The 27,816-nt window shown below is 35.9% G+C and overlaps 1 protein-coding gene across 1 annotated transcript in view; it reads right to left on the bottom strand.

Annotated features, from left to right (window-relative positions):
* Positions 1–3,071: 3,071 nt before the first annotated feature.
* LOC117316363 overlaps positions 3,072–27,816 on the bottom strand; it is a 39,586-nt gene continuing 14,841 nt past the window's right edge. Inside the window, exon 3 of the mRNA XM_033870904.1 lies at positions 3,072–3,246. Within this exon, the coding sequence (XP_033726795.1) occupies positions 3,072–3,246 (175 nt within the window). The remainder of the gene's footprint in view (positions 3,247–27,816) is intronic.

Consider the following 27,816-nt stretch of genomic DNA (forward strand, 5'->3'; position numbering starts at 1 on the left):
CGTCCGTCAGTACCATTGGAAACGAGAAATGTTGATTTCTCATGACTAATCTAACGATATATAACAGCTATTTCACAGTTGAAATGGGTGCTGGAAACATGAATTGCATAAGCATTTCAAAACGAACAAAAGAACGTAATTGTTAGACATATGTGACACTGAAACGAGTACTGTATGTGGTTGACTTCATCAATCACACGTGATAGGAAATCAAAACAGCTATATGACACTCCAGATATGCATGTTTGTAAGGTGAAGACTTCACTATCGATATCAAGTCTTATTTATAAATATATATCAATAGTTTTAATGTCAAACGTGGACACTTGTCATGAACACATAATACGGCTGAAAACCAAGATAATGCTAAAATAAAGGGGCAAGATATAGCACCAATGAAATGCTTAATAAATCAAAATTAGAGCTTGTTTTTGTTTTTATTTAAATGCCCCTCATCACCTTTGAGAACTCCCTCAGATAGATATAGTCAAAGATCGGATTATGTTTCTAAATCTTTACAAGATAAGTCAAGCCTTTGATCAGGTGAAATGGATACACACCAGTTTCTCAATTCCTCTTGTACATCCATACAATATAACTTTGATGCTATCAGGCGACAACACAAAAGCGCCTCACGTAATATGTCTGCAATATGTGTCCTCTGGTTATACTATCAACAGCGGGATTCTCCACTCGGGAACCCTCTAGACACTCTCAGCGATTACCCTCCTAGATAAACGTCCTTATCTCTGATGGTATTGTCTATTCATTGGATATTCATCCCCGCCATCGTAAAAGAGGACATATATGACCAAAGCAGAGACAAAATTACATACTTATTGGTCATCAGAACGTTTGCTTGGCTTGACCCTATCTACTCCAAGACAAGAACATCTGTGTCATTTATATGCTTCATCCTTGTCGACAGGTTATCTTCACTTCACTGATATAAAGGTCATGCAAACGTTTGTTTGTAATGACAATGCAATGTACATCAAGTTGAATAAGAATAATATATAGAACAATGTATTCATAATGGGACATTACAGTAACACAGATGGAAGATAAATCCTGCCTTCCTTACATATGTATCTCGAGTGTCCGAGTAAATCACGCTGACAATTTTATGAGAAGTTCTTATTCTTTCTTGCTACATGTATATCTCTGTTTCCCGTTATTTATTATATAGAGGAAAAAATGTCACGTAAAGTTTTGTAACATTTAATGTCGGGTAAAATTGTGTAACATTTAATGTAAGATAAAGTTTTGTAACGTATAATGCCAGATAAAGTTAGGCAACGTTTAATGCCAGGTAAAGTTGTGTAACATTAAATGTAAGATAAAGTTTTGTAACGTTTAATGTCAGATAAAGTTTGGTAATGTTTAATGTCAGATAAAGTTTTGTAACGTTTAATGTCAGGTAAAGTTTTGTAACGTTTAATGTCAGATAAAGTTTTGTAACGTTTAATGTCAGATAAAGTTTTGTAACATTTAAAGTCAGATAAAGTTATGTAACGTTTAATGTCAGATAAAGTTTTGTAACGTTTAATGTCAGATAAAGTTTTGTAATGTGTAATGTCAGGTTAAAGTTGATAACGTTTAATGTCAGGTAAAGTTGTGTAACGTTTAATGTCAGATAAAGTTTTGTAACGTTTAATGTCAGATACAGTTTTGTAATGTGTAATGTCAGGTTAAAGTTGATAACGTTTAATGTCAGATAAAGTTTTGTAACGTTCAATGTCAGATAAAGTTTTGTAACGTTTGATGTCAGATAAAGTTTTGTAACGTTTAATGGCAGGTAAAGTTTTGTAACGTTTACTGTCAGATACAGTTTTGTAACGTTTAATGGCAGATAAAGTTTTGTAACGTTTAATGTCAGATAAAGTTTTTTAACGTTTTATAAGTTACCTTTAAAGTACAATAATGGCGAATACAGAGCCTTCCTGAATCAATTAAAAAGCCATTAATAATGTTGATGCAGTTAGTGTATACTTAAATAAATTATGATTGTATTTACTCCATTATGATAGCTTTTCCATCAAGACGAAAATAGCATGTATCAATTTGAAGCATTCTAATGTGGTAGTAGACTAATAAGGACATTAAAAACGAACCCGCTTCCTACTTCCGGGTAGCGATATTTTACGCTTTGTAATATTGTGTCTGTCTGATTGTCATCAGTATCTTATTATTCGAAAAAGAAATAGTCATGTAGATTATATAGAGACACTAAATCATAACATAAAATTAGAATTGGATCTCATTAACCTGAACGGAGTTTCTTCCTGGAATCCATTCCAGGTCACTGTGCTGGCCTTTTGAATGGAATGGCATTACACACAAGTGAATTGCACTTTAACACACGAGTTATTTTCACCAATGAAGTAGTCGAGATTTCCCGTGTAAGCAAATTTAAATGTTCAGTAATACGGAACAGGAAGCCATATTTAAATGATACAAAAGAGTGATTAAGTTGTTACCGTTAAGCCATACAACTCGTGTATATTCAACCTACTGTATAGCTTCATACTTCCTTGATCTCCAGCCTCACAGGCATGTTATGTAACATAGAACACGTATGTAGAGCACTATATTGATACATTACGACACCACAAGCTGTTGATAGTTAATATTTCTACCACAATACCCGGGCGGTATTCAGCTCTCAAGGTATGACATTATCATTACAACTGTTAAATATCAGTTTATACCACACGTGGAATCAACTTTAAACGTGTTTTAAGTGGTTAACACTTTGACTTTTGACCGGCACTATTGTTTAATCACATTGTTCAATAAGTTAAGATTGGCTAACACCTGAAGGCTGCTTCATGGGGTCGCTGAAATGATGACACACAAAAAAGTTGTTCGCATTTTGTTTGTGTTGTTTTAATTACTTTCGTATTTAATTTAGTATACAGATACCTGTAGAATCATTGTTTTGTAAAATATTAAACTTGCTAATTTTTTGCTATGATTAACATTATTGTATGAGACAACGTCGACGAGGACATATAAGGTTCCCCACATGTGTCTCTTGTAAACGTTGGATATGCTGTTGGAGGTAAACTCTAGAGTGAATGATTTCCCGAAGTGACAGCATTGGTGTTTGATACCATCATGTTTCCTGGCGTGTCGTGCCAGCGACGATTCCGATGTGTGCGTTTCCGTACAGATGTGGCATATGTAGCTTGGTTTTCCTGTTGTTTCTTCTTCTCGAAGTACATAGCTTTGATGAAGCCATCTCTAAAGCAAATATAACAAAGTCGATGCTTATAAATTGCTAACAGCCATGACCTCGTGTGTCACAGAAAGTCGTGATCCCATGGGCAACACATATAATACGGTAGTAAATGTGCAATTTTAGTGTTTGTCGTAAAAGGGACATTTAACGTGTTTCTCAAACACTTCAAGCATTATGCCTTTTTAAAAACAATGAAGTTTGCAGTTATCCTGGAAATGTCATTTTCTCCAGGCTCGTTTGGTAATTTTGTCGATCTAACATATGTTGTGGAAGTCCCCGAGGAAACGGCACATCATACACGTCTAGGGATACCAAGACATCCCTGGGTTCCGTGGTATAATTACTACGAATGATATCTTTAAGGAATAATATCAACATAATTCCTCACCTCTGTCACATCCGTGCCGCTTCTGAGCCGTGGCCTCCTACGACGCTTGCCTACTTCAGCTAGCTACAAGTCCCTAGCTATTTTTTGTTTCGGACGCAAACCGACCTTTAGCAATAGACCCTATTTGAAACTGCGCAAGTTCCGCCCTGATTTCAGGGCAGAAAGACACGTAAAAAATATCATTGGTTACAACTCTAAACTAGATGACAGCAGTGCATACTTACAGTTTGTGTATTATATAAATCACACCAAGTTATAATAATTTGCCGCAAAACACTGTGTTACATCATTCCTCCACTTCAAGTAACCTTTTTCGAAAAAGGCGGCATTGAATGTTAAAAATACGACATGTGTGTACCAAGCGGAACAAATATAAAGTACATTGGTATGATGAAAAAAACTTTTCGTTTGTATTTGCTTAATATTTAATTTTTGTATATACCAGACCGCCATTTTCAATCCGGGAGCTGGAAATGTAAATGATCGTGATTCTATCTCTATTGTTGCTAATTTTGTGGATTTCATGATGGATTCATGAAAAGGGGTAGTAGCATGACACCGTTAAACATTTCAGTGTAATTTAGCTCATTTTAATCAAAACCTAATTGGGAAAATTTGAAATTCTGCGCGCGCAGTGTGGAACCGCCTTGGGAAGTTAGAGGTTACACGGCGTCCGTCATAAGTTTGTTGCCGTTTAAATATTGAGTACGCATAGCGGTGTCCCCAAATATGGCGGTGGAGACAGTGATATAAGATATTTGAATGCAAAGCTCAATTACAGTTCAGGACTTAATTATTTCCAGTTAAGATAGCCAAATCATAATAGCGACAACGGCAAATAAGCTGTAACCCCTCTCAAGTCAAGCGTAACTAGAGCGGCGTTGACATTGTTTTTTACCCGCCCCTCCCCCTCTCTGGTCAGGTATAACTAGAGCGGTGATGACATTACTGTAATCCAAACCTCCCCACTCCCCATGTCAGGTCAAATGTAACTAGTGCGGTGTTAGCGTTGTTGTAGCACCCCCCCCCCCCCCCCCCCCCCCTTTCATTTTGTTCATATTTTATTTAATAAATTTTGAGTTTGAATTATAGTTTCGTTATTGAGTAGAGATTCTTTGTTGTTTTTTATTCTCTGTTGATTAAACTCTTTACTTACTCTCGACAATCATTTTATTAATAAACCTCGCCATTCATATTGTATTCCATAGTAAAGTACAGAGAAATACGCCATATAACACATATAACTCTACAATAAAATATCCAATCGATTTTTCTAATTCAGTTTAATTGATTGTTTTATAAGAATATTTCATTATTTCTATCTTCTATAATTATTTAACGCTTCCTTATACCAATTACATTCGCTTTCTTGCTGTGTTAATTACAACCGTTAGATCACTTGAGTTGCTTCACTTTACACGAAGGGTTGTAATTGGCTAGACGGAAAGGTGAGTAGATTCCTTCCAGTATAACATAGTGAGGTGAATAATCTTTAAATACCGACTCCGGTTTGAACACCGTATGATTGATTCGCCTTGTGACGCCTTTTCCTTAGACACCGGCAAGACCCTGATAAACGTGATGTGTCACAGTCTTTGATGACCGGAATCATTCATTCCGAGATTTAGATGAAGCCTTCCCCGCCGTTCCGAACGCCATACCGCTCCTAAAAATCAAACATGCGTGAGTTAAAAGAAAAGAGTAGAACAACGTCTATATATTTTGTCCGTTTAAAGTTGTTTTTTTTAGACTGAGCTAAAGCAATGTCACTCAGTTTTTACTAAAACACATAATGTGATCACTGGATGACAGGAAATCCTTTATGATATAGGAACAGTCTCTACCCCCGGGAATACTGGCACATCCTCTACCTCCGACAATATGGGTACCTTCTCTACCCACGGGATTATCAGTACATTTTCTACCTCCTGGAATATAGGAACTTTCTCTACCTCCTGGAATTAAATTACATTCTCTACCTCCGGCAATATCGATAATTTCTCTACTTCCGGTAATATATATACATTCTCTACTTCCGGAAATATCGGTACATTCTCTACTTCCGGTAATATAGGTACATTCTCTACTTCCGGTAATATAGGTACATTCTCTACTTCCGGTAATATAGGTACATTCTCTACTTCCGGAAATATCGGTAAAATATCTACGTCTGGCAATATCGGTACATTCGCGATTCGGGAATAAGTTAAACGCGTGAAAACTCCAAAGCGAAGTTAGCAAACCAAAACGGATCTAAAGAAATAAAGATCAGATGTACTTCAGAAATGTCAAGTTACCAAACATATTTTTTTTATGAAAAAAGAAGCATTCGATAATTATCCATGAAATGGTTATACAACCATGAAGAAATTGATTTATTTAACTAGGTGTTTAATAAATCACAAACAGTATCCCTCAGGAAATGCAACTTGATAACCTTTAAGGTAAATGGCTTAAAAAGCAATCCGGAAAAATATTACCCCTCCATGTGTAATTAAACGTTCGACATTTTTTCTAGCTACATATACTTGATAATCAAGCCGATATCGGTTCTAAAGCGTCACGTATTTATGTTTTATTGGTAACTTAAATCTATCATGTCGACACATTTATTTTAATGAAGGGTCCCTTCAGCCTCAACTTCATAGCTACAGTATCTCTGTCCATCTGGGTGCAATACATGTTTGGAATAATAGACGATATCTTACAAGCGTTTCGACTACTGACATATAATGTCCCGGTGAACTCAACAAGTGTCTCTGTAAAGTACATTATTCCTCATTAAATGAAGGCTTTCCAAGTAGGCGGACATACAACTGTTGACATTGAAATGATTTCAGGTATGCGCCTACCATATAAAGATAAGATTGAGATTTGATATTGTTGAATTGGAATTTTCGGAGACAGCTTATGATTCATACTGAACGTATCCAAAAAAATGGCGTAAACTCCTGTAGTATCAGACAGTTCGTTAGTCGTCAATTTCATGGCGATAACAAGTTACCTCCCTTGTCACATCTCGGTAGTTCGTGTGCTATTATCATGGAGATGATCCGATAGACAACACTGCACACGGTCACCAATTTAATGAGTAAGTGTCCCGGAAGTCCTAACGAGAAAACAAAAAGGAGTGATGAAGTGATTCCGGTCCAGTTAGCGAATGTCTGGCGCATGTCAACGATGATTGGAGAGAACTTCCGGTATTTTGTAATAAAATCGAGACATTCTAGTCAGTCCAGCAATTTGGATATCTGATAAAGGGAGATATTAATTCAGGAAAAACGTCCAAGGACGACAGATCGGTGGCTATCTATACACAAATAAAAGCTCGCATTTTAGGCTGTTTCCGATGTTTGCCAGCTCATGAAAATAAGTCGATATCAGCCTAAAATGTATTGGGACTGTTGATCCCCGGGGAAAAACACTCACGGACACACACGAGCTCACCGCTGGGAATCGAGGCCGTGTCCTGGTCATCTCTGATCACCGCTGAGAACCAAGGCCTTGTCCGGTTCATCTTTGATCACAGCTGAGAACCAAGGCCTTGTCCTGTTCATTTCTGATCACAGCTGAGAACCAAGGCATTGTTCTGTTCATTTCTGATCACCGCTGGGAACCAAGGCCTTGTCCTGTTCATTTCTGATCACAGCTGAGAACCACGGCCTTGTCCTGTTCATTTCTGATCACCGCTGAGAACCAAGGTCTTGTCCTGTTCATTTCTGATCAACGCTGGGAACCAAGGCCTTGTCCTGTTCATCTCTGATCACAGCTGAGAAGCAAGACATTACCCTGTTCATTTCTGATCACAGCGGAGAACCACGGGATCTGTCACACCACACACAATAGAAAGCAACGCTCGTATCATTTGTATTATATTGTACATTTTGTAGGTGTCTAGTTATCAGGATATTCGGGAAACTATGTTGTTTTTGTAAGATAACTGGCTAGATCGTGTTAGTTGTGACAGATAACTTTTTTGCATGAATGAACGAGAATTGGCAGTGAATTACAATGACCAGTATCTCATAAATAAACCACATTTAAAGACTATTAGAACATTTCAGATTACGTAAAATCCAGTTAACTGTTGACAAAATGGATACAATTTATTGCTGTGATCAATAGCGATATAAAAACCACAAAACGATTCAAACAGAAAGATTTTTTTTAAACCCAACAAAAACATATAATGTTAAAAAGTAAATACACTAATGTATAAAAAAAACGTTGGTTGTTCAATATAAAATAAAATAAAAAAAAAACAATTATTTTAAACTTTGACAATACCGTGGTTATCATATCACTCAATCACACACACGGAGGACCATTAAATTGCGATGGGAATACACACATTTCTCATCGAATTTGAATTTAATCAGAAATATTGTCATTTATCAGTTTCTATCATGTTATTTGTATCATATTTATCTTTCTCCAACATAATCAATTTACTGAACTTGACTCGTTCTCATATACCAAAAGCTTTCAAATGAATATGACCTCAATATTTTATTTCTTACGAAAAAAAATCGTTATCGTGTTACCTCGCGAGAATAAACTGTGCCCTGATATCACAAGATAGAGATGAATGAACACTGCCGTTTTTAGGATTTTTTTATCTTTGATCTGACGTATTTCAAACCTTCCCTAACAAGAATGTCACTGATGAAGTAGAAGTCACGTGATTCCTGGTCGATATTACAATACCAGACCATTGTTGTATGCTGACGTTCTATCTAAATAATGATATTCGACTTCTCAAATGTTACCTTCGTGACAACGGACTTGTAACATCACATGTATAGTTGAGTACTTTAAAGTAAAACAAATGTTGTATTATATATTTTCGTTTTCATTTTCCTGCATATTCTGTGCCGAGTGCTGAAATTAAATCCTTTTTATACATGTACTTGTATATTTTCTAAATTCCCTTAGGACAAATTCGAATTTTGATGTTATTAAACATTTTAAGTATGAAGTAGGTTGAATAATGCGAATGTTGGGGTCACAATTGGTCAGTTGGTCAGAGCGTGTACCACGTGACCTCATATGAAGATCTGCGGTGCAGGGTTCGACGCCGTCTATCCGCGTCGGTTTGTGTTTCTTGGGAAGCTGAGAAACGGGCCAGTCTGTGCTGTCGTGGTTGTGTCCTTGGGGGAAGACACTTCATCCTTATTGCTGTGGATGACATGCGACAGACATCCTGTATGTTGTTCAGTGAGGCAGCCATCATCTACTGCAAAGACATCCCGCCTCCAAATAACCCTGTTCACGGGGCGATAAAACCAGTTTGCACTAGCAGCTTTCTCGAACGTTTCTTCAGCTGGTGATGTTCACGGAACGGGAACAGAAAAATTCGATGCAATATGTCTCCGCTCCTTTAAACTTACTCTGAGAGAGTATGCTTCAAAAGTGTTTTCGTCTTACATAGTTCTAGTTAAATATATATCAAGATTCGATGGCCTTTCTGTTTGGTAATCAAATCAAATTTTCACTATTGTTATTTCAATGACGAATGATCCAAACCAAATAAAAAAATTAACAATCGTGGATCTGATGTAGGGAAAATCTTATCATTTACAGTATACGTGTATGTTGTATTATCTATTCATCGTCAGAAAAACAAATCAACAAAGTCAACAAGTTATTTATAGAATGTTTTTGTCTATATTACACACCAATCAAATCTTAATTATTTTGACTTTTATTTTGCTTCAAATGATGAAAAAAATACACGTTGAGTATGTTTTATTGAAAGAAAATATGGATTTTTTATTGTAAAACCACTTTGATTTCAGCATTACAAACATTGTGCTCACACAGGAGGGCTTTCTCCTGTCATTCATATTTCTCCACATACATTCTACATTCACATTGATATTATAATTGTTATTATTACAAAATGCGTTTTATATTCCTTAACTATACGCATAAGGTATATTCTAAACTATTACACGACTAAAATGACTATTGCACGGTCACGTGCGAGCTATTGAACACCTGTGACGCTTCGGAATTTGGTCACGTAAGAACTATTAAACACCTATAATGTTGCGGAATTTAGTCCTTCCCTTTCAAGCACCTACGTCACTCAGATGTCAACACTGCCAGACGACTCTAGGCCTACAGGAAAGTCGACATTTCAGTGATTCTAAGTGCGTTTTAGTGATTATCTAATAAAACGATTAGCAGTACCTCGTGTCAAATAGTTTGGTCTATTGGACAGACACCCATGATATATTCATATTACGAAGGTATTCATTTCGGTGTTCTATATTCCCATCCGTTTTCTTTCATTCTTTCACACTCTTAGTTATACATAATACCTCTACAAAATGTGAATCATTGCACATGAATATATAGACAGATCATGCATCTTATTAATTATTTATCAATTAATTAGATAATTAATTATATTACTAGATAAATATATCGAATGATTAAGCGTTAACAGTTTTCCAATTAATAGGTAGGAGTTGTCTGGATCTTGGCGTGAGTTATTACGTCAGGAGGAAAGGTAGAGAACTCATGATCAATGGTGAAACACATATGGGTAGTGCCAATAAATAAATCTTGTAAAAAAATGATATTGAACAATTTTAAAAGAAGATTATATCCTTTCTTTTATTTCAAAACAAGTGACACTTCATGTGAATTCAAACGTTACACGCAAAGCTACAGCATACAATGATTCTCTAAGACACCACAGGACATCTATGTCTCGTATACCGAAATATAGCTGTATGATGTGACATGTTTTGTAAAAATGACTGATGTCCTAATACAAAGAGATGAAGATAAAAGAACACGGCGTTTTTAGACATGTTTTATCTTTGATCTGACGTTTTAAAACCTTCCCTGACAAGCATGTTACTGATAAAGTCGGATACGAAAGTAAAGGTCACGCCATTCTGAGTCGATGTAGAGAACTGTCCTATCCAATGATGTATGTGGACGTTATATCTCAATAAAGGGCAACTCTCTCATACATCTAGCTCTTGTTTGGGTTCAGTATGATTTTCACTGGCTTACTTTCCGGATTTCTAGACAATCGCTTCACTGGTGGGTACAGGAAGGACAACAAAGCTGTAAACAACAGAATATCAATATACATATCTGATATAAAGGAAATGTATTGTTTCCATATTGAGAAAGAAATGGAAAATAATTCAACGAAAATAGTTTTAAAAAATGTCAAAAATATCAATAAACTTAATAAAGGTTACACAACAAGTGGTATTTATTTCACTCGTCTTTGATAAAAAATATATATATAAAAAAAAAAAAAAAAGCAAAAAACAGAAAACAAAAAAACGAGTGTTTTGTGGTACATATGTACTTTGAAAACATGTAACACGAGTGAAAAAAACAACATATAAACAATCAAGAGTTTGCGTGATCTGTTTCTACCACAATAGAAACGCTATTCTGAAAACGAGTTGACGCTAAGTAATATGCAAAATGACAATTTCGGAAACGTATTGATATATAACAATGCATTACACATCATAACAAATAATAAGCAGGTTTATTCTTTTTAAAACATTAAATTGATAGAAACATATACATGTATTAAAGATATGACAAAAAACAACTGCGAACTACTTCTTGAGCGTTATCATTTCCGATATCCTATGAAGCGGCTTACAAGAGGTTGCAAATCAAAATGCATTAAATCTGGTGATTATAGAAACAGTCCCGGTTAAAGATCACTATGTAAACCAATCAAAGCGCATCTACAGTTTATTCAATATGTGGTATAAAATGAACGTTGCTTAACAGTTGAAATTATCTTTCATGGCTTGGGAGTTGAACAACACCCACCCATTGTGGTAGAAATCTGATTTATTATATCTATTTGCTTGTGTCAACGATTTTATAAAAAAAAAATAAAAAAATACGCAGGAAGATCACACATATAGTGTACGCTTTATTTATTAAACAGCAATTGCGAAATAAGTTATATTAATTATATCAATCTCATTTGTTGGCTCAGAAGAAAGCACGCAAGGGTCTTGCTGTGGGAGAATAGGATAAAGTCAGAGAAGTGTTAGCACGCACCTGTGCCACACGACCACCTATAGGGAACTACATTTACGTGCCAATAGTGTCACACATTGATGAAGAGTATAGACGTCCACGGGGGAAGGCAGTGAATTCGTAAACGTCATAAAGAAATAGGTCAATATATACGGAGCTGTAGTGGAATAATGATTTAATAAAATCTGTAAAAATGGATATAGAAATAAATAGATAAATAAAATACTACTGTTTTTAACTGGTGACAATAAAACATAAATGTGGGCTTTTGTATGCAGTATAACGGCATAATACCAGGATTATGAAGCATTCAACAATGCTTCTAAAGTGCCACCGGTCAACTACGTGTTATCAGTGACGAAATATTGAGTGGGGACTAGATATATAATTAACATCATTAATAACATTGGTGAGATACATTAACCAAATGTGTTTTCCGCAGGATTGTCTGTCAAGTATTCGTACGAATAACAAGACGGCCATTGTTTATGTACCAATATCCAAAATTATACAACGGAAGACAATCGGATTGGAAATTTATTCAGAGTAAACTTTCAAGGGTACCAACCTGTATCGATAAAATAGGAACTGTTTTACAAAGAATCAATTACCGCGATACTTAACTAGAATACTCGATGTCCTGATATCAATTTCTTTTAGAGATTTTATATCTTTGAGTTGATGTTTGAAAACCTTTCATGACAAGCATGTCACTGATGAAGCAGGATACGAAACTGAAGATCATGCCATTCCTAGTCGAAATATGAACTGTACCAGCCCTACTATTGATGTACGTGACTCTTCGTCTAAATTTCAATTATTACTACATTCAGCCATTCACTTTGATTTTCTGTGATTTCCTCTCCGGATTTAGAGGCAATGACTCCCTGATATCACTGATGAGTGCACGATTTGTTTTGTTTATTTTGTTTAGCGTCCCATTAACAGCATGGGTCATTTAAGGACGTGCCAGGTTTGGAGGTGGAGGAAAGCCGGAGTACCCGGAGAAAAACCACCGGCCTACGGTCAGTACCTTGCAACTGCCCCACGTAGGTTTCGAACTCGCAACCCAGAGGTGGAGGGCTAGTGATAAAGTGTCGGGACACCTTAACCACTCGGCCACCGCACGAAAGACATAATACTGTAAACAATATATATAAATAGTATTGTATTGTTTCCGTGATGTAAACAAAGCCAACAATACCGAAGACAATAGTGTATCACACAGTGTTGGTGTGGGTGTTTTCCATCTTTGTACCAGACAATGTTCCAAGGTGAACACAGTCTATTTACATAAAACCACGTACACTTGCAAAACATATCCCTATTCCCATACATATATTTGATAATTCCATAAAGTATGTAATGTTTAACAAAGCTATAGCTTATAGCTTTCTGTTACTTATCAAATTATAAATATACTTTAATACATTAAAAAGAAATAGATATAATTATGTTCTAGTGCTGGGTTGAGTAGCTGTCTAACCAAGTCTTTATCTAAACTGCTTATTACTGTTTAAGTGCTATTAAGTCTGAACTGTAGTGTAATTAGGATAATATTAACAACGGAAATGAATTTAATATAATGTGGATTTTGAAAGACTCAAAAGATCGTTTGATTAATCATTTACATCTGGTCCCCATCAACATGTCTGATGAATCTACTCTTAATGCTACCATTCCCAATTCCAAACTTCAGGATTGCCTTCGTTATCTTGAAACGAGAGCTTTCTTTTCCAACAAAGTTCATAGACAATACGCCGAAAACGAGATGGAATTGTTAAAATGATTGAGTGTCTTTTCGGTAAGATCTTCGTTGAGTTTGATGACCAGGGCCCAACTGTTTAAAAGGTGATTAGGCTAATCACACTTTAACAACAATTTCAAAAATCTCGATGAAACAATTTCTGGTATAACTATATTGACGAACTTTTAGTAAACAACAACTCTCGTCAATCTCTTCCCATCTATCCACTTCAAGGAATACACACAATCAGGTTTTGCAGTAAAGGAAAAAATAGATTTTTACTAATCAAGTGAAAACCTGGGCCAAGATCTTCCGACAGACTATTGATATACCCATTGGGAAAAACTGCCCTACTGATGGCCGATTCGTTTTTTTTCAATTACAGATGATTTTATTTAATGTAAGAACTTAACGAATGGGTAAGACACCTTGTTGAGACCTTCAGTTTCTCCTTTAAGTAACAAAGATCGTTTGAATATGTCAATCTGATACATACATCGTATATACATCTACCATGCATAACTTCCAATCATGGACACTGTAAATACATCAGCCGCTAACCTCGACCTTTACTTAAAACATGACCAACCGGTACAGCTTACAACTAAGGTATATGATAAGCATGATTATTTCAGTTTCCAAATTGTAAATTTTCCATTTCTAGATAGCAACATCCCTGCATCCCTTACGGTGTTAACATGTCCCGTTAAAACGATTTCCGTGACAGATGTCTACTACTGACGAAGAAATCAACAACACAAGACTTGGACCGATAGTTCCCTTATGCGATATAAGTTCGGACGTGTTGTATAACTAATCCTACATGTATGTTGAGCGGTTCCGTTGTAAGCATTCTAGCCTCTCTCATTTGAGATTGAAACATCATCCGGATTTGACCTAGATTTGCATGTTAGTCGCAGTTTACGAAATAAAAGACGCTTACACCTCCGGGACTCATTTCTTATTATTGTTGTACATTCTTAGTTAAATTCAATCACCCTGATCATGTAGTATCTGTGATTTCTGTAGGAAATATCCGATCGACATGGTCAGTAAAGTTGTTGGCACTTTAAAGATATCACAACTCGTATAAAAGTATGTGAGAAATATAATGACATTGTGTCTGTTGCCGTACATGACCTGAACGGCGAGGAAATCCAGGTAGGAAGTGAGAAATATAATAATCAACTTTAAAAATATATATACAGGTGATGCATAATCTCCGAGTGTTTTCCGAGAATCTTGCCTGTTACTTTTGGAATGGTACAAAAATTGACGTGCACATATACAGGATTACATCCTTTATCTATCTTTAACACTGTCTTAACTTTCCTTATTGGTTTGCACTTTCGGTTCATATGAAATAGCAGCAGAAACAACTGCACTCATTATCCGCTATATTCTAATTCTGATACATCAAATAATACTCATTACGCAATGGTGTCCTTAACAGTTTTTACTTTTCCATCAGGTCATTGAATTCCGCCTTATTTGATGGCTATATGTATTTCAGACGAATACCTCTCCAGGCATACCGATGCAGCTGTAAAATACCATATTCAGCGTCTCAGAGACACGATAAAAAGCAGTAGGGATAGTCTAGTAATGGTGTACCCTCAGGCTAAGTGTCAACATCAATGAATATAGGATCGTTTAGAACTGTCATTGCATAATGATATTGAGCATCATCGGTATATTGCATGCTAAAAACATTTATTTTTACAAACAAGAATTTAAGTGGTTTAGTGCTATCAAAGTCTTTGACTCCTTTCGAGCCTTGTCAGTATCACCTCGATGCCCACCCAGCTGAATTGGGAATACAAACACCAATCTATTTAGACAAGTAACACACATTCAGAAGCCTCAGAACGTATGTGAAGACATGCGTCTTGTTGACAGGATAACTCTGCTCCCAAGGGGACCTGTCTCAGTGACGGAGTCGTATCGCTTTATCTGTTTCGACAAATCAGCACCACTTTTCTGTCGCCGCGTGATATAACTAGATTTATATCTAGTCCCTGCAGTGACGTTTATTCCAACATTGTTTCATACTGACATTGTTTAAAAATCCCCTGCTTCTATTATATCACTAAAATATATTACCTCCCATTGACACCAATGGATAACAACATTTTATGCTCAATTGAATTGTGTTCTCCTGCATGGACTATTGATAATTTCAATGCTCATGTTTCAATAAAACTGTACGATTTTAATTGGTCATGATTGAATCCCTTGGTCCACGCAGCCCTTCAGCTGATCCTTAGGGACGCTACAATTTCTGATATATATATTACCATTTATGGTAGTATTTGTCCTTTTTATTCTAATGTCACTTTGAAGCATTCTGTTTTATTATGCAATGTCACGTTTAACTTTTAAGATTCTCATTTGTATGGAATGGAGTTTCGTTATTTTTACTGATTTTGTTTTCATTGTGAAGGCCTGACAAAATTGGATTTGGTGTGAATTTACGTGACAGGTTTCGTTGATGAAACAGAAGATTATCTTGATATGTTGATATTCTCTTACTTTTAATGTCAATGCAATCGTTTTTGTCACGAGGTATCACGTGATCTAGTGACAGCTCGACCCACACATCCACATTAGGACAAGTGACGGAATGCTTAGGACGTCTGACGGAATGTCACGGGAGCTAGTAACAGCTCGACCCAAATGACGGCATGGTGACGAGTGACGGAATATCACGTGATCTAGTGACAGCTCGACCCACACATCCACATTAGGACAAGTGACGGAATGCTTAGGACGTCTGACGGAATATCACGGGAGCTAGTAACAGCTCGACCCAAATGACGGCATGATGACGAGTGACGGAATATCACGATGGCTAGTAACAGCTAGACTCACACGACGGCATGGTGACGAGTGACGGGATATCACGATGGCTAGTAACAGCTAGACTCACACGACGGCATGATGGCGAGTGACGGGATATCACGATGGCTAGTAACAGCTCGACTCACACGACGGCATGATGACGAGTGACGGAATATCACGGGGGCTAGTAACAGCTCGACCCACACGTCTTAGGACGTCTGACGGAATATCACGGGAGCTAGTAACAGCTCGACCCAAATGACGGCGTGGTGACGAGTGACGGGATATCACGGGAGCCAGTAACAGCTAGACTCACACGACGGCATGGTGACGAGTGACGGGATATCACGGGAGCTAGTAACAGCTCGACCCAAACGACGGCATGGTGACGAGTGACGGAATATCACGGGAGCCAGTAACAGCTAGACTCACACGACGGCATGATGACGAGTGACGGAATATCACGGGAGCCAGTAACAGCTCGACCCAAACGACGGCATGATGACGAGTGACGGGATATCACGGGAGCTAGTAACAGCTCGACCCAAACGACGGCATGGTGACGAGTGACGGGATATCACGGGAGCTAGTAACAGCTAAACTCACACGACGGCATGGTGACGAGTGACGGAATATCACGATGGCTAGTGACAGCTAGACTCACACGACGGCATGATGACGAGTGACGGAATGTCACGATGGCTAGTTACAGCTAGACTCACACGACGGCATGTTGACGAGTGACGGGATATCGCGGGAGCTAGTAACAGCTTGACTCACACGACGGCATGATGACGAGTGACGGAATGTCACGATGGCTAGTTACAGCTAGACTCACACGGCGGCATGATGACGAGTGACGGGATATCACGGCAGCTAGTAACAGCTAGACTCACACGACGGCATGATGACGAGTGACGGCATGTCACGATGGCTAGTAACAGCTCGACCCAAACGACGGCATGATGACGAGTGATGGGATGTCACGATGGCTAGTGACAACTAGACTCACATGTCCACTTGAGGACGAGTGACAGGATGTTTCGGGAGCCAGTGACATAATTACGTTCACACAATCACGAACAGTTGAATTTGCGTTTCTATCGCCGTTTTATCGAATGATGGATATTCCATTTAAACAAAAAGTACCAGGTGAACTGATTATAAGCGAGATGTACTTAAAATGTACTTTATTCAATCTTATCAGTCAATCACCGAGCTTTTTTCACCAACATACAGCACCGGGTATAATACAGGATGGTCTTTATTTCCGCTTCCGGCAAAGCCATCGAGATTCTGATAATTATATACGAATACAATAACACAGCCAGACGGTATTATTTTCATCACAAACATCTCTATTGTAACATTGAATGGCGGTGTGTTAGCACTTAGCCAGGTCTTATTTACATAGCACAGTCCGGCGTTCCTCTCGTCAACAATGGAAAACATAGGTCGAACGTGTATTTATTGAAGTAGCTTCGCTTGTCAGTGTCTAATCTCTAGGGCGTGTTGTTAAAGATCGCACTAGTTAGTAGCATATATTGCCTTTGTTGGTTAAATTCTAATGAGATCGTCTAAACTGTCGTTCTCATGTAATTAGTTCTAAATTAAATATCTTCTGCATGGTTTAGTACCGTGTACATTTTCTCTCTTGCGTCTCAATCCGTTTGTTGGGATTATGGGATTCAAGAACTAGGGGTGTATGCTTCTGCAATGATTAAGTTAGCAATATTGGTAAAGTCATGACTAAGTCGACATTTAAAAGCAAAGTATTTTTTTCGAGGAAGAACTATTAACATAACCTTTGAAAAGATTAGACTCTAAGACTTAACAGTGACGATACCATCCTTATCAAATGTAGCGTTAATATATTTATGCTTCCTTAAACACAAGAACCAAAATCTTTTTACATGTTTCGCAGTAAATGTACAGAAAAAAATATAAGCTTTTGACCAATCAGACCACAGTATAAATATCAAGAAGATCAAACCCGAAGTAACTGTCACCTCTCGATTTGGATCCTGCTCCGTCTACATTTAGAACGCAGTACAAACGAATAAGACTATTTTCTGACATTGACAGTGATTGAATACAGCACACATAATACAATTATCTTGTTATTTTCAATAAACAAAGTTTGTTGGTATTTATCTGTAGTGTCTATCATCTAAACAGCTTCAGTACATGTAGGTAATTCTACGGTTCATATCCATAGACATGTCCCACGCCTAGCGATGTTTGTCAGTTGTGTTGACGATGATATAATTACACCTTTCAATAATCATTTAGTGGAAGAAAAGAATTTTATTGATCCAAATATTGTTGCATTTAATAGTTGCTGTGTACTCGTATTGTATGCATTTGCTTATGTTAATCTATATATTTTTTTTGTCCAAGATTTAGAAGTACAAAATTCAGCGGAATAATAATACATCTGAGTAGTAAACTTAGCGAAAGCTAATAGACAAGAAGCGGCAGATTTGAACTAGCATCTGTAAAGATGAGGAAGATAACAGTTATATTTCAATATTAACAGTTTCCCTTCACTCTACATCATGAAACTACTAACTCTGATTACTTAGTTTCTCGGCAAATATTTTAAGTCATAAGCTGTTTTGACCGACTTATCTCTTTTTGTTGGCTCGTGAATACATTCTAACATTATTCATATTGACAATCTAGTTTAGACCGCCTGAAATGTGAATGTACTTTTATTTTGTAAATTATCTTTAATTTCATATAATGCCATACTATTACGAGTATTCTGATATAAGGTGATCCTTTTACCGCCATGATCACATGACGTGCGCTGTGGGTATCTCCATGACAGCCGTATTGCCATAGTCACATGACCTGTGATGGTGCGAAGATGCTACATCCCATAACACGTTCCCGAACAGGCGACAACACGAGAGTCAGACATATCTACGATATCCATCACGCCAATCTATGATACCGAGAGCCGGAAGGACCGACAAGAGTCCATATAACGTCTAAATATTTCTGACAGCTATAAATGAAAACGGTTCAATAGGTAGGTGTTACATACTATAAATAATCGTTATAGCGATATCCATACGGTAATTACTCTGGTAGCACGTACCGCCGTAACATTATATCCAGATACATCTTTAGCATCTCTCGGGGTTTCGTATTTCGCTGCCGAACACTTTGTTTTCAATTTAACTGAGGATTTATGAACCGTGAAGATAGTAATGAGATCTAATTTCAGTAATTACCTAATTCGCAGTTTCTTGTGAGAGAATTATTTCTAAAATATGTTAAAAGCCAAGTCGATACAACTGATGGCAGAGTGGTGTCATGCCATTCTCATTTTATTGAGATAAGAAAAGATTTATGGAGTTACTAATTTGGTGCGCGTTAATCCATTAATTATTTTTACCTGGCATAACCAATCAAGTTCTTCGTTAAATATATTCAATTAGTGTAGATCAGGAAATGTTCGAACAATAACAAAGCTATTGATATCATATGATAGTAATATTAATCTTGAGCAATGTTGTCCGAATTATACTGTTTACAATAACACAGATGTTGTAGAGGAAGGGAACTTCTGAACTGATTCTGATTTCAGCTTTAAACAGTGTCACTCTAGCTGAAAAATACAGAATACTGAAGGAAGAAAAAAAGAAGCATTAATACTTCGGTGAGGTTTTGGGGATGGGGGTGGAGGTGGGTCTAACCCCAAGGCTCCCTAATACTAGCAACTTCTGTTGTTCAGTTGTATATGTACTCCTGAGGGAGGTGGCATAACATATTTATAAAAGTTTTGTTATCAATAGAAGATGTTGTGTATAAAGAATTTCTGACGGTCTATGACTACGTGGGTACCGCTTATTCGTAATTATTTTTCGTACTAGTGACATGATTCACATTCCTTGTACTCGCACAATTATATTATTATGATTGAGGTGTGTTGTTTTTACTTCTACACGCCGTCTTTTTCTGTACTCTGCCCATAGATCATACTTAATGAGGATTTCAAACGAGACGTTTCCCTTAATAATTATCTTCCTCGCAGCGTAATGAGTTTATTGACATAGCGGATGAAGTGACGGCATGGAAAATTGTGTCAATCCTTTAAAAACTATGATGTAACAGATTGGTGTTAATGGTGGAGAAGTAGAGAGAGATATACACACACAATGAATGTTCTGTTAATACAGACAACGAATTTAACAAATTACGGAGTAAACCATTTTTGATTAATCTCAATAATATAATCTAGACGTTTTATTTGATCTTTGTACATACGTATTTATAATGTATTACAAAAGTATGTAACATTCAGTTTCGTGATATATCATTTATGTTGTAGTTTGTGGATGTTAATGTAACAAAAACAGTAAAAGAGGAATCAATTATTACCATTGTTCTATTAACTGTCAGACCTTTGATTGTTTTTCAGGTAATTAAATGGTGATGAGTCACTCAATCGTAATGATTACGCAATTATGTGTTTATCTTCCATACATCTTTAAACATGCTGCTCCATTTGCTACAGACTCACAAACTTCAGGAACACAATCGCATTATCAGGATTCTCATAACAGTTTTTAGGAGAATCAGCAAACATTTGTCGTCTTAATGATGTATTCGTATTGTATATATATATATATACAGATGATGTATTAACTTAAAATATATTCCTGGATGATGTATATTAAAGTATATTGATGGATTATTTATTGACTTAAAGTATATAAATGGCTTATCTATTAACTTTAAGTAGTTTGATGGATGATTTATTATTGATGGATTATTTACTGGCTTAAAGTATATTGATTGATGATTTATTGATTTAACGTACAACGTATATAAATGGATGATTGTTTAATTTAAAGGATATTGAGGGATGATCTGTTGATCTAAAGTATATCGATGGATGATTTATTCACTTAAAGTACATTAATGGATGATTTATTCACTTAAAGTATAATTATGGTAATTTATAAACTTAGAAAATATTGATGGATGATTTATAAATTTTAAGTATATTGATGGATGATTTAGTTACTTATGCGCAAGAAGAGGTCAATATAGAAAACAGCACATATGTAGTTATCAGACAGGATAACATAGTAAAGATACAATGATACATACAAAATACAGAAAACTAAATTCATTGTAGTTATCTGACAGGGTAACAGAGTAAAGATACAATGATGTTTACACAAAACAGAAAACTTAATACATTGTAGTTATCTGACAGGGTAACAGAGTATAGATACAATGATGTTTACACAAAACAGAAAACTTAATACATTGTAGTTATCAGACAGGGTAACAGAGTAAAAATACAATGATGTTTACAAAATACAGAAAACTTAATACATTGTAGTTATCAGACAAGGTAAAAGAGTAAAGAAACAATGATGTATACAAAATACAGAAAACTTAATACATTGTAGTTATCAGACAGGGTAACAGAGTAAAAATACAATGATGTTTACAAAATACAGAAAACTTAATACATTGTAGTTATCAGACAGGGTAACAGAGTAAAGATACAATGTTGTTTACAAAATACAGAAAACTTAATACATTGTAGTTATCTGACAGGGTAACAGAGTAAAGATACAATGTTGTTTACAAAATAAAGAAAACTTAATACATTGTAGTTATCAGACAGGGTAACAGAGTAAAAATACAATCATACTCTATGACATCTGAATGCAATATAAGTACGGGTTGATTTTAATTTTAAACAAACATGGTGATATAGTGGTATTACAATCGAACAAATACTAAATACATGTATATTATGATCTATGGTTTCCATTAAAGAAGGTATTATTCAAATTGTAGTATGAATATTATAATCAATACAACATGGGGTGTAGATACATTTGTATAATCAGTGTGAAATATATAACTGTACGACTTCTGAAAGAACAAGGTATTATTACAATTTTCAAGCATCTCTTCCATTTTTGCTAACCTTGTGTTTTGTAGAAGTAATACGCGGTATATGTTGTCTGTTATTGGCTACAAATACGTTATAACATTGACATAAATAACAGTATATGTGTACTCCTATATATATATGCATGTTGTTTGAACACCAGTATTATTTTCTTTTATATGTGTCTTAAAATACAGAAAACATGAACTAATTATATATTTGCATGGACGCGCTTCCTAAGTCATGTTATAACAAGACCTTGCGTTCCAGAAGGATGAGAGCCTCATCCTTAACATCGGACTGCCCTATCGACATGTGTAGTTTACATACGATATAAAGTATCTGTTCTGTTGGTTAAAATTGTGTGGTATTTGTCAATTTTCATGTAACAATCTGCAAACGACATATACATGATACAAACAGGAAAAGGAGACACTTATATAATGCTGACACCTATATATATAAAGATTGACGTTACATAACAGTATAGACATGATGAAAACAGCATCGTATCATTATATCTGTTATGTTTATTAGTTATCATATGTATCTGATCAGCAACACACTATTTATATAAATACTTTTGTTTTAATTTGACTTTGAAATCAAATTAATATCAACAAGTATATACAAAATACACTAAACAGATTTATGAAGATTAATCTACATGCATACTGCCTGATGTATATATTTTCCCCTTTTAATGCGATTAATATGAAGTCATTGTAACTAATCATCCATTAATAACATTGAAGGTAGAGAAATGTTCATCCGATGTGAACTTCCATACAAAACATTTAATCATATCACTAAGCCATAGACTGTTATATAGGTCACAAAATCTGGAACAGAATAAAGGTTAATTCACAATGGATTTAACGCAATGGCACTTCACCTATATAAATTAACGCCGTTCATCTAATAACTTGTGAACATACCGCTGTAATTTGGGATCGACCGCTTTGATTAAGTTACAAGGCTCAGAGGGGAGAGGATAGAGCAACGGAAGCAAATGTTATCACGCACATTGGTCAGAATGTTCCGACAGTTATCAATCACATGTGTACAATACCTCAAAGGTCAACAAAATGTCACAAAAATATAATTCAGATATTGAAACAATCTTCAAATATCCGGAGGAATACAAAGAGCTATGGCGAATATTTACCTTTTTTGACCTAACAGTGGCCGCTTTCAAAATTCTCGAGTTCACATCGCTTTTTGACCAAGAATACAACTTAAATCCTAAAAGGATTGAATAAAGTTATGTTGAGGTACATGGGGGTATCAATCTCATTAGGTCTTCAGTTGATAATAAATTTCTCTCAAGACCTATGGAGGTTTATACCTCCATACACCTCAACATAACTTTATTAAATCCTTTATATTTATATTTTTTGATATTTTTGTATAATATTATATCCTTGACAAATAGGGACTTGTTCAAGTCTACCACGGAACTTACCGAAATGTACGCCATCACTCTTCGTCTACATATGGTTATTACGTTCAGGATTTCTTTCGTGATCAAACTTAATAACGAATTAAAACAAACATTATTTTTAATGGAATTTATTTCATATAAATATGATCACTTTTTAAAAGGAATTAAAAAATAAAGTCCCCTACTTTCAGAATGACAAATGTATTCCTACGCCGGACTTGATATAGTTCATTGAAAATGACTTGAGTTAACTGTGATAGGTTCCTTGAGTCTGAATTAAGTGGAAATATAAATATAAAACATTGTCCACCGATCCGCTGTTTTCAAAAAAAGAGAAAAGAGTAGTTAACGAACTATTTAAATTATAGTACATGTATTAGCTAGACTAAGTTTAAATCCTTATATAGATATAGAATCCAAGTTTATCTTTTTATATTACATGTATGTTGTTTCGCAATACAATTTACTTTTTCTTTATCGTTTTGGAAAGAAATTTTCAAGACTGAAAGGATATCAAATATGAAGTGTTTTTGTATAAAGATGAAGAGATAAAAAAAAGTTCACTCGACAAAAGGCACACATGGTTGGGTAGTGTACGTTTCCTATCTAATATGGCGATTTTATATCATTTGTGTCCATAACACATAACGCACCAATGGACCATGGCGATCTATTTTGGTACTGTGAGAATCATAATAGGTCACGTGATATTTCAAATTGCTTAAGTTGCAATTATTAATAAAATCATTTATCACACTGTTTTTATCTGAAGTCAATGCTCACAACATCTGTACCGCGAGAATAGGAAACCGGGAGCTACTAGTCATTGTCACACACACCATGCCAATGACTACAAATGTCCGATACACATCGGTTATACAATGCAAAATAAACGATAGCAGCATACAGTTTACATCATATGAACAATCGGGAAAAGCGTTTTATTTCCCATATAAACACTAAACATTATAATGGTGATGAAGCTGGCATCCATATAAAAAGATTTGACCAGAGACTGGTGTCTCTGGGTGACAGCAAGAACGCTGTTCTTTACTGTTCTAGAACTCTTGAACAATGTTCTTACATCCCTAGAACAAAGTACAGAACATAGAATCTAAAACCAGATCCACAACAATGTTCTTACATCCCTAGAACAAAGTACAGAACATAGAATCTCAAACCAGATCCACAACAATGTTCTCACATCCCTAGAACAAAGTACAGAACATAGAATCTCAAACCAGATCCACAACAATGTTCTAACCATCCCTAGAACAAAGTACAGAACATAGAATCTCAAACCAGATCCACAACAATGTTCTAAACATCCCTAGAACAAAGTACAGAACATAGAATCTCAAACCAGATCCACAACAATGTTCTTACATCCCTAGAACAAAGTACAGAACATAGAATCTCAATCCAGATCCACAACACGAGCTGTAACAAAGACGTCGACGCTTCGTCAAAGTTGACTTTTACACAACTGAATGTCAAATTCTCAAAGTCAGGATTATGATCATGTCAAGCATATTATTTACGTTTTAGTGTTTAACGGTGTCATGATATTACTTCTTTTTCATGAATCCGTCATTAAATCCACACAATGACGATCCTTTAATTTCCCCTGCTTTTCCTGTAACAAATCGGATTGAAAATGACGGCCTGGTAACTACAAAAATGGAATATATGTCAAAAACAAACGAAAAGCTATTTCCTTTGCATTTTATATTTGTTCCGCTTGGTACATGCATTCCGTATTTTTACAACCAATGCCGCCATGTTCGAAATAGGTTACGTGAAGCGGTGGAATAGTGTAGCAAAGTGTTTTGTGCCAAAGTATTATTAATTTGGTGTTAATAATTGATTAGACTACATGTATTTAAATGGGATATATAATACCATAACCGGAAGTACACACCGTTGTCACCAAGTTTAGACTTATGAATAACGATATTATCGCAAATATATACAATAACGAATGGCGTATCAATAAGGATAAAATGTCTGTTTGGAATTTTACACTATCCTGCTATGTTTTGTGGACGCCATGTTTGTGTCCCTATCACTGGGCCGTGGTGGTCAAGTTGTTAAGGTGGCCTGACACTTCATCACAAGCCCTCCACCTCTGGGCTGCGAGCTTGAAATCCACATGGGGCAAGTGCCTAGTACTGACCGTAGTCCGGTGTTTTTGCTTCCGGTAGTCGGTTTCCCTCCACCTCCAAAACCTGTCACGTCCTTAAATGACCCTGGCTGTTAATAGGACTCTAAACAAAATAAACCAAAACTAATCCTGTCATGTCCCTAGTGGAAGTTTACAGGAACGTGTTCTATATTATTCCAGAATAAACAATAATGTGTCATTCTAAGACACACATATAACATTTAGTTCTCTGGTCCATCCAACCACTTTTTAATAAGGAACCAATCTTCAGGTCACCAGAAGTCTCTCTCCTACTGGTAAAAACATGTCAAGGCGTCAGTAAAGGGAAATGTTCAAATGTACTTCAACATGTAGATTGTAGATTATTATTTCGTTCAATCAACATTAACTCAAAATGAGAAGAGAATATTGATATTAGTTTTTTTTAGGTATTTCTAACAAGTTGAAATATATTGAGACTCTTAACATTTTCGCTGTCGTAAACCAGGAACGTTTGTCCTATAATAACTTATACATGTATGACAGTTCAGATAATTTGAATAATTCTGTGTCGTAGACCATAAGATATAACAAATGCATGAACCATACATTTCAGTAGGTGATGCTATTCGACAGTATTTTTTTTTTCTGAAAAGAATTATTTACCATCTGCACGTCTGGTGACTTGTCAAAGCAATAATTTATCAAGTGGAAAGTGAGAAAGCCATAGAACAGAAGGCCCTCCTTTTGGTATAAACGCGATCTCTCTCTGCTTTTTCTTCGTGAGAGCTATTGTTTGTCAAGAGTGCCCATAAAGGGTGGTGTAGCCAGGATGGCAACACGTCATACAATACTAGATGTATTATAATGTTGTAAGAGTATCCGCACACGGTGGTGTAAGTAGTTTGCAATGTATTCTCTGCTTGTATGATTGAAGAAACAATTTCCTATTGAAGTATGCATTGTATTCTATGAGTTCATGATTGAAGAATCCATTTTCTATTTAAGTATATATTGTATTCTGTGAGTCTAAACTTGAAGAGTCTATTTCCTATTGAAGAAAACAGGGTACCTGTGAAGTGCGAAACGAAAGCAAAACGAAACGAAACGAAACCAAAAAGGAAACATTGAAAAAAAAAATGGAAAAAATAAAGAAGATATTACACTGTTCACAGGCCTAAGTTTCCCATTCTCATCTTGGTAAAATCAACAAACATGAAGAATGAATTTATTGCAATATTCACTCAGTTCTTTAATACAAAATAACTCTATTTAGAAGTATATACTTAGTCTACGATTTATCGCGTAGTGTATTGGGTGTACAAACAGTTTGAATACTAAACATTTGATTTTACCAAACATAATTACAAATTTATGGGTACAGTCAAACCTGTATTAAGCGGCCACCCAAGGGACCGATATAAATTGGCTGCTTAAGACAGGTGGCTGTTTAAACCAGGTTGGCCAGAAACGGCCTGTTGCCCAATTCTTTTTATAACAGTTCATTGAATTTATGATATTATAATGCACTTATTGATATTGATAACAATATACCGTACACAGTGTATTTTGAAATGAAAACCAACAAAGATCAAAGTTTTGAAGAATTTGATAAAAATACCTGGCCATATGATCATCGCGGATGTCTACTTCCGGACAAAATGGCCGCTTAATACAGGACGATACAACGATTCTAGGCAGATTTTTGTAGTCGTTGGCTGCGTTAGACAGGTGGCCGCTTATTTAAGGTTCATTATATAGTGTTTTCCATCTGGCGGATCACAGACTGGCCGCTTAACGGAGGTGGCCGCTTATTCAAGGTGGCTGTTAGAGCAGGTTTGACTGTATAATATTTGTACCAATAACAGTATAATGATAAACTATATAAAGTATTTTCCACCCACCTGCTAATCAATAATCACTGATAACCAACTAGACTCACTTTCAAAATGAAGGGACGTTGTCTAACAACAGCACGTGTTTGGTTTTCACTCGTTAGTTAACGTACGTTATTTAATGCTTGTCTGACCTAGGGTTTAA

This window comes from Pecten maximus, chromosome 18 (genome assembly GCF_902652985.1).
Source record: "Pecten maximus chromosome 18, xPecMax1.1, whole genome shotgun sequence".
Taxonomy (NCBI): Eukaryota; Metazoa; Mollusca; class Bivalvia; order Pectinida; family Pectinidae; genus Pecten; species Pecten maximus.